We start from the raw sequence: 9,616 nt of genomic DNA, 5'->3' as shown, positions 1-9,616 counted from the left end.
AATCAGAGGGGGTGGTGGAGAAAGAAAACTGGCACTACCATGAAAAAAGCCCAGAGGCAAAATCTCTATTGTACCCTGACATGAACAGTACCTGCCACCTGCACCAACTTCCAAGTATTGGACTTGGGCCGAGAACGGCGATGTTTCCTCCCACCACGAGAGTTGTTACGTTGTTGCTGGTATGGAGCGTTCCTTGATTGATTCTTTTACTTAGGAGCTTTCCCATAGTTAGACTATGACGTAGCAATATTTTTAGTGCCAACATGTTTATTGTTATTGTTGAGGAGGGTCTCAGAATGTCTTTCCTTCTTTGCCAAGAGCGCCATTAAGTCGGCGAAAAACCAGATCTTCTCTTCCTCTACATGAGTGTCGTACGTATGAGCTTGAACCTCATAGTTGATTGGAAACGTGTCTAATGTCTTATTGAGAAGATTTAGGTCGGTCTTGATGACACAAACGGTGCCAAGATCAGATTACAGGCATAACATATCCTGATTGAAGTCATCCACTCTCTTATAGTCTAATAGACAGATGTTATCTCATCTAACGGTCAATTCAAGGAGAAGATTATCATGAACGTTGTTGTACCACAAGCGTAGTTTTTCCTATAATTCTTTAGGATCTTTTACGTTCAAGTATTGCCTCTTGAGAATTGCATGGATGTGACGTCTCATGAAGTTGAGATATTGAGTCTTGGCCATAGGTGGGAAATTAGTAGGAGGGTCGGCAAACATGTCTTCGATCCCTCGGCTCTCGAAAGCGAGTTCCATGTCAGAAACTCGGCGGTGGTATTCCTTGCCTTCTAGATCAAGAAGGCCAAATTCCGGTCAAGATGGCGATGATATCTACAAAAACGAATACGGAATCTATTAGATTCAAGTATAATAGGAATTAGAAGGGGTGACGTATATGGTTACAAGAAAATCGATGCAAACTACGATACTCATGATCACACCCAAAACAGTGGTGCACTCACGCGACCACACGAAAATCGATTAACTTCCCTTTCAAAACAATCGTGACTCCCCCAGGACCGTCACACTAAAAACATCGACCAAAAGGGTAATCATATCCCTCTTTAGTCTCATCGGCGTTATATGAAAGGCCGGAAATGAGACATGAAGAAGGCTAATAGCGCTCGATATAATATATCTATACGTTCAAAAGCGGAAATGTTAATGAAATTACCTTTGAAGGTGTGGAGAAGACGGGAGTATCTACTCTTGAGCGAAGACCTTGCTTGTTCAGTTCACGTTGCTTGCGTGAATATGCTGGAAGAGCAATTTCGAATGCTTTGATGTGGGCTCTTACGGGGCAAAAATATGATTTTGCGGGGCGAATGCGGAGGATACCTTGCAGAGCTGCGAGGAGGGACTGCAGGGGGTCTGTAGCGGCGGAGGGCAGGAGCTGTGAGGAGCGACAGGGGCTGTCGCCAACGAGGAGCGCCGACGGGAAGGGTGCCGGAGGCCGAAGACAATGGCGGCTAGCGGGGGAAAAAATATTTCTAGGGCTCTAAAAGTTCAGGGTTTTAGAGAAAAGTGCGTGATAACAATTGAGTGATATGGGGCCTAGATATAGGCATTACAAAACCACAATTCCCGTAGGATTCAGAGTCCTAATCTATTAGAGCATCCGCACCCATAAAATGGTTTTGCTCAAGCAAAAGGTGGTCCCAGAAGCAAATTTTGCTTCAAGAAAATCGATTTCATATTTTGCTCAAGCAAATCGATTTTTTCACACACCCATTTATAATTTGCTTGAGCAATTCAATTTTATTTTGTTGTGAAAAATGATTAAATATTTTTACCAGATATATTTACAACCAATAATAATGTGCCACGTGTCATTATCGACTCGATATTATCCAAAATTTCCGATAAGATTTTCAACTAATAGAAAATTGACAGGTGTCACTGGCACGTGTCATTGTCGGTAAAATAATTGGAGCAGATTTCCGATAAGATTTTCGACTAGTAGAGAATTGACATGTGTCAGTGTCGGCAAAATAATTGGACCTGATTTCTGGTAAGATTTTCGACCAATTTGCTATAAAACGTCTAATATCACTCATTCTATACTCACACCATTGTGAAGAATCCGAGCATATAACTCATCATTCAATCTAAACAGTTAGCAACATTTCCTTGTTCATCACTCTAATGAATCCTTTCAGCTTCCACAATTTTTTCAGGCGGAGACAACGTCAACAAGAAGAGGATGCGATATGGAGCAATCATTCGTGAATCAGGTGGTCATGGCGGAAGCACAACACGATGATGAATCAACATGACCAAGCGGTTCACGTCGCGGTAAAAAAACGAATAAGCCACGTCAGAGGCTATCTAGGGGACGAAATCTCATGGAAGATTACTTCATCGAACGTCCAATCTTCGACGCTCAAGACTTTCGCCGGAGGTACAGGATGAGCAGAGACCGATTCAACATTATCATGATGGACCTCTGCAACCATGACATGTCTTGGCATCAAAGAGAAGACGCCACTGGTTTGCTAGGGCTACTTAACCAACAAAAGATGACCGGGGATCTACGAATGCTAGCGTACGGGTCAGCCACAGATCAGTGTACTAAAATTACAGGGATGTGGGAATCGACTACCCTGGAATGTATGAAGGAGTTTTGCAGCCAAGTGGTTCATCTCTATGGTCCAAGATACCTCCGCAGTCCAAAACTGGCAGACCTCACGCGACTACTAGCTAAAGGCGAACACCGAGGATTTCCAGGCATGATTAGAAGCATCGACTACATGCACTGGGAGTGGAAGAACTGCCCAACCGCCTATCAAGGGGCATACTCGGGGCGAAAGGGTCGCTCAACGGTTATCCTAGAGGCAGTGGCCTCATATGATACGTGGATATGGCACAGTTTTTTTGGGTGTCTTGGAGCTAAAAATGACATTAATGTGCTCCACCTATCGAATGTGTTCTCAGAGATCCTTGCCGGAAGAGGCCCAACTGTCGTCTACGAAGTCCACGGACAGAGGTACACCACAGTTTATTATCTGGCTGACGGAATATAACCAAGGTACTCTACATTTGTCAAAACAATTTCCAATCCCTATATGCCGCAAGATAAGCTCTTCGCAAAGAAACAAGAGGCATACCGGAAAGATGTGGAGAGGGTATTTGACATCTTGCAATCTCGATGGGCAATTATACGTCATAGTTGTACATTGCACCACAAATCGGTAATGACTACCATCATGTTATCTTGCATTATATTGCATAACTTGATTGTTGAGGAAGAGTATGTGGATGATGAGGATGATGATGTGGAAGAAGAAGAAGACTTGCAAAACCCATCGAGGGCTTTCCGGGTTTATGATGGGCCGGTAAATGCACAAGGGAATTGAGTTCTTTTTTAGCCAATCAGTAGAGATGGAGTTAATATACAACAGTTTCACGACCGTGTTGCCGATCTCGAATCCGCTTACATCCATCGAGAGCTCCAGAGAGACTTGGTGAAACACATTTGGAGGGTAGAAACCGGTGAAATACTTAAAATATGTTATATTGTGTGTTTTCATGATGTTTGTGTTTAATTATTAAGCTTGTGTTTAATTTCAGTATGTGTTTTAATTTAATGTGTATTTCAATTTCAACTTAATAAATAAATTTCATTTTATTTCTTGAAAAATTTAAATTACATAAAATGACGAGCCAAGCCCAGATTTATTCTTAGTACAATACTATAACTACTATGGAAAAAGCACGCGACTTGGGTGATAACAATCCGAATATGTTTCATCGGTAGGTTGATCTTGACTAGCTTCTCCTTCATTAAGGATTGCTAGTTTCTTCTTGGTAAAATACATTTTTGAGATTGGGGTCATAGCCTCCAAATCCATTGTCATGATCCTTGTGTCATTCTCTTGTTTCTTCAATCGTAACTCTTCTTCCGCCCTTGCTTCTTTCCGCTTTTGAATGTCTATGTACTTTGCATAATAATTAAGCTCACTTTCATTATGGGCTAGCCTCTTGGTATGCCATGATGCTTGGTCACTTGCAATGGTATGTAAAACCTCCACTCGTTACTCAAAAGGAGTCTTACCCTGTTTCTTTTGGCGCCTAGCTTCCTTTGCCGTCTTGGTTCCCATTGGTCTAGGTGGACTCGATGGAGCTACCGTGTTGCTTTGAGGTGTCTCATTCAATTGGTCGTCATCCAAATTGATGGTTGGAGATGATTCAGTTGCGGAAGGAGTACCGTGGTAACTACTTGCATATGGAGATGGAGTAGTAGGTAGCACCGCAACGAAAGATTGATGATCTTTAACCACTTCCCAACATTCAAAGTGTGTAAACTTTTTCTTCTTGGCATTATAGTAACATGATTGAGCTTGTCGTTCCTGATGTAAAAAACTTATATTATGTACATATTTAATTACATAATTTAAATAAATTGGATAAAACAAATAATGTAACATATTAGATATATTAAAACAAATAATGTAAACAATGCTACATATTTAAACAAATTAGATAAAACAAATATTAGATATATTAAAATAATTAATGTAAACAATGCTACATATTTAAACAAATTAGATATAAATTACATAATTTAATTCATATAATCAAATAAAAATTATAATATATGATAAAATAATGTACTTACTTCGTCCATTAGCGAAGTGCTGCTAGCTATACGTTGTCGTGACGCCGCCAAACATTCTCCCTTTTTTTGTAAGAGTAGCTTGAACTTGTTGTAGTGAGAAGCGAGCGCGATTCGGGTCCTCGGCTCATTCGAAGGTTTCTCACCTGGTGCTAGCACCCAATTCTGCATATAATCGCCATGAATTGTCTCCCAATATTTGTCCCTCTTTTGTTTATTACCATCATATTCATCAATGCTATGACGGACAAAAGAAATGCACATTTGTAATTCTTCGGAAGGAAGCCAATGAGGCCCATTGTTTTGGAAAAAAATGCTAAACGAAATGAGAGAGGAGATGGAGGAAGATGTGAAATTTGTTGTGCACAAATTGGTGTGAGTTGATCAAATATTGAAGTAGTATTTATAGGAAAAATTTTGGGAGAGTTTTGATCAAATAGTAACCGTTGCCTATTAATTCTGACCGTTAGATCGAAATTTCTGATTCAAAATGGAAGGCCCAGATCTATTATACCGTTGGCCCATTCGGTAAGCCACGTGTCAGCCATTCATTGGCTCGTTAAATTTTTTAAAATCTTTTACTGGCGCGTGCATTGCACGCGACAAACAAACAAAAAATTAATCCCGCGCCTGACATCACCCACTTGTCGTGGGCTCCGCCAGGCAATCGAGCAATCGCCAGAGCAAACTTTGCTCGAGCGGAGGGGCGAGCAAACCATTCCGATTGACTGGGTGAGCACTTCTCGTCCGGTGCGAGATCGAAAATCGGTTTGCTCGAGCAAACCGATCAGTCTCTATCGCTGCTCGAGCACCAGCTCTTCCACTGCTCGCCGGTGCGGATGCTCTTACAGTGGTGTTAATCTATCTCTAACAGGAAACCTATTAAGGCTAAGACACACACAATGGTAGAATAGTAATTCTCCCCGAACAAAAGGATAATTATTAACATTTGTAATTAGAATAGATATGTTAAGAATTGTTTTTTGGTAATTTCATATGCATTAACTAAATCAAAATTATCTAGGAAAACAAAAGAGGTCTAAGTACTATTTTGGGAGGTATGAATAAAAGCTCCCTTATAGAAGATATTTGAGTAGGGAGCTTCTATTCAAACCTCCAAAAATGGTATTTGGACCTCCTTACTTAATACTCCTCTATTTTCTTTTTACGAATGTCTGAAATGCTATTTAGACCTCCCTAATTTTCCTAAAATAGCCATAATCCGTATGGCATTATTAGATATATCCAATCAAACTAGCATCTATCAATTTCTTTCTAATTACGCTTTCATTCGATATTTATAGATAACTCAAAAAAATTGTAATAATTACACAATCCCTCTCTTCAAATCAATTTTGTCTTTCACTCATTCGCTAAATTCATGATATTTTTTTTCATTCATTGATATGCAATTCACCTAACAGTAGAATCAACCTGAAAATTCTAACATTTATCAAACATATTTTTCTCTCGCACCCTAACCAAATTTTATGAACAATTCTATTGTGTTTTCGATTGATACATGAAGACTACTATTACTAATAAATAAATAGATAAACTAATTTTTTAACAACAAAGAAAGAAAAGAAATATGAATCATAGTATTTAATTTTGTTATTCCAAAATGGGGGGGGGGGGTATCTTGGAAGGCTGGAATAAATAAATGATTCACGAAAAAGGAAAACAAAATTATTTTTATTTGTACTTAATAGGTAAGTTGATAATTCTTTTTTATTTCTTTTGTTTATCTCTTGTATATTATTTTGGTAATTTTACATGTGTTGAAAAAGTCAATACTAAGTTAGAAAAAAATGGAGGTCCAAATGCTATTTTAGAAGATATGAATAGAAACTCCCTTATAATTTAGAAGCATTATCGTTATGAAAAAAAAGATAAAAAAATAATCACAAAAATATATATTTACAATAATTTATAACCGTTAGATTAAAAATGATAGAATTGTCATTTCATTTATAAATCATATTTTGTAATTATTTTAATTACTGATGTGTCATGCTGACGTGGCATGCCATATAGAATTATGGCGCCAAATCGTGCGTCATATTATGGCGCCCTAGTAGTCCTCATGTTTTTATTAGAGACAAAATTCATTTGAGTCAAGATTTCGATCAAGGCATCAACTTGGCAGTCAGATCAAGGCATCAATTAAGCTTAGGTTTCTTTTTAGACGCATGCAAATGCATTCATTTCATGTAGATGTATTTATATTTCTTCATATCAAAATAATGGAAATGCATTCATATCAAAAAAATGAATGATTTTTGCGCACTCATGCTCTCTTATATGTAACTGTAATTTTTAGACACACCACTTTGACGATTATACAATTGGACAAGTTTTGTGTATAAGTTGAGAATATGGATCCGGAGGCTAGTTGCCTAATTCCTAGACAACGAAACATAGGCAAATTATAAGCAGTATACCAAATTTTGCTCTCTCTATACATTCTTGGAGTCTTTTATTTTGTTCTGTCAGTCCATCATCTGAACTTAAGAGTTTCTTTGAGGTATGCTACTGATTCCTCAGAACTTTGAAGGAGACGTTAAGGAGAATCAATTATTTCACCGAAAGATATGCTTCTTATAAACACAGTTCATTACTGACAGGCAATAGCAAGATAACAAAACAAGCATTGCGAATCTGGTGAGCATATAGTACGTCATCACAAGGCAGGATTACAAATTCATATTACAAGCCCATGTGTCCAGATATTAGATGGACATTCAAATAGAGTGACTTCACAAATTCAAATGGTAGATTTAGTGGCCGTAATAGCTAAATCCATGCAGAATTTACTCCACAGCTTCAGAAATCGTCTCAGAAGTCATTTACCAATTCTCCCATGGCTTGCTGGTTTGACACAGGAAGACTGAGATGTTGTAGTCCGGCTTCTTCTTGTCCTTAGATTCTTTTATTGGCCAACTTTTTCTCCAAATCGTTCACACTGTGTTAATATAATTTCCTCTAGTCTAAGCCGTGCACTGAAGATAATCCGGAACAAATCGAGGGATTTTGGTGAATCTTATACACGACTATTGTTTAGGTCCAGTAGTTGGAATTTGGAAGTATGTAGCAGATGGCACGATTGACCTGAAGTCGAGCAAACCATGTTCACAGATTATATTTCTGTAAATTGTATGACGTAAACATTTGTATAGAAATTTCTCAAAATTTTGTAAAGGACAACAAGCGGGGACCTAGCAGGTAATCATCAACAATGCAACATATATAATAACTTTCAGACACGTCATTGGTACCAGTGGATTCAGAAGAGTTAAAACTTGAGCAAGTACTCCAGGCTTGACATTCAAGCAAAGATGTTAGATATTAATTACTACAATTCTTTGGGAGTAAGCCTGACTTTAGCCGAATAGTGAATTTAGGGTTAAGGGTTTAGAAAGCAGAATAGTGAAGAGCTATAATTTAGATCTTTTCCAAAAAGAAAATAAATATGTGTACCTAAAGGCGTCGATCCGGTGATCATTTTCAATCTAAAACGACGGATTATCAATTAAGCATTCAAGTTTCAATCCAAATTTAACACTATATATGTCGATCATGTTCTCTTCGTCCCTTGAGGGTAAAAATATTGAGTGCTGTCATATCATCTTTTGGCATCTTAGTTCTATCTTGCGAGTTGTGACTTGTGAGTGAAGTTCAGGGCAAGTTTGGAATGCGGTTCAATTATTGGAAATGACAAAAATTGACCAAGAAGGCAAGAAAGAGAGAGAGAGAGAAGTTTTCTTACATGTTTCAGAACTCAAAACCAAGTCTATAAGAGGTACCTTTCCCTTTGCATCTAAACTCATCAAAGCTAGAACAAACTAACATGACTGCCTTTTTTACCAAGTCTTGTTCTCAAGCTTTCCTCATCTTCCTGCTCACTTTTCCCTCCTTGTTTTCTCATTCAAGCGGGGCCGGAAGCATTGCAGTTTATTGGGGCCAAAATGGAAACGAGGGCACGCTAATGGACACTTGTAACACAGGAAGATATGGCATTGTCATCATAGGCTTCCTCTCAAAATTTGGTAATTTCCAAAAACCTGAGCTCAACTTAGCCGGTCATTGTACCCCGGCGCTAAACAATTGCCGGGGAATAAGCACCGGCATCAAAATCTGTCAAAGTAACGGAATCAAGGTGCTGCTTTCCATCGGCGGTGGCCCAGGGCCAAACACAGACTACACACTCAAATCAGAAGCCGATGCAAACAACCTAGCAGACTACATATGGAATAACTTCTTAGGGGGGCAATCAAGCTCGAGGCCACTAGGCGATGCTGTTTTGGACGGGGTGGATTTCGACATTGAGCAAGGTGATGTCCACTATGTTCCTCTCGCTAACAAGCTCGCGGCGTATCGCCAACGAGGCGGAAAAGTCTTGCTATCTGCAGCTCCGCAGTGCCCATTTCCTGACCACTACTTAGATACAGCACTTCACACTGGCCATTTTGACTATGTATGGGTTCAATTCTACAACAACCCCGGATGTCAATATAGCTCTAGCAACCCCAATGCCTTCAAGAGCGCATGGAGCCAATGGACCGCCATTCCGGCCGGACAATTCTTCGTGGGGCTTCCGGCTTCAACGGAGGTTGGCTCCGGTTATGTGCCTCCAAATGACCTGATTACTCAGGTGTTACCTTTTGTTAAGAGCTCTTCTAAGTATGGAGGTGTCATGTTGTATGATAAGTTCAATGACGACAAGACCCAATATAGCTCTAAAATCCATGACAATGTGTAATGTAACTCGTGTAAGCCATGCATGACTATCAGAGTGGCTTATATCTAAGTGAAATAAAGCTTGCAGCTACCTATATTTCCCTACTATTAAGCATGGGTGGGTTTACTGTTCATGGGTTTATATTGTTCACAGTACAGTGTGCGGACGGTTTATGGTGGCGGCGCCGTCCCCGTCCCAATCCTCAAGGTGCCTCCTCATGCCTCCACTTTTGGTAATAGCAAGTCT

The 9,616-nt window shown here is 39.3% G+C and overlaps 1 protein-coding gene across 1 annotated transcript; it reads left to right on the top strand.

Annotated features, from left to right (window-relative positions):
• The first annotated feature begins 8,479 nt into the window (after positions 1-8,479).
• LOC126794010 (hevamine-A-like) lies at positions 8,480-9,391 on the top strand. Its single transcript, XM_050520657.1, has one exon. The coding sequence runs from the start codon at positions 8,480-8,482 to the stop codon at positions 9,389-9,391; it is 912 nt and encodes a 303-aa protein (XP_050376614.1).
• Positions 9,392-9,616: the final 225 nt, after the last annotated feature.

The sequence above is a fragment of the Argentina anserina genome, chromosome 1, assembly GCF_933775445.1.
Source record: "Argentina anserina chromosome 1, drPotAnse1.1, whole genome shotgun sequence".
Lineage (NCBI taxonomy): Eukaryota > Viridiplantae > Streptophyta > Magnoliopsida > Rosales > Rosaceae > Argentina > Argentina anserina.
Note: the sequence above shows the minus strand (reverse complement) of the source record. Positions and strands in the feature narration are given on the sequence as shown.

Excerpts from the sequence above, each read along its gene's own strand:
- LOC126794010 (XM_050520657.1), top strand. The coding sequence starts at position 8,480 with ATGACTGCCTTTTTTACCAAGTCTTGTTCTCAAGCTTTCCTCATCTTC.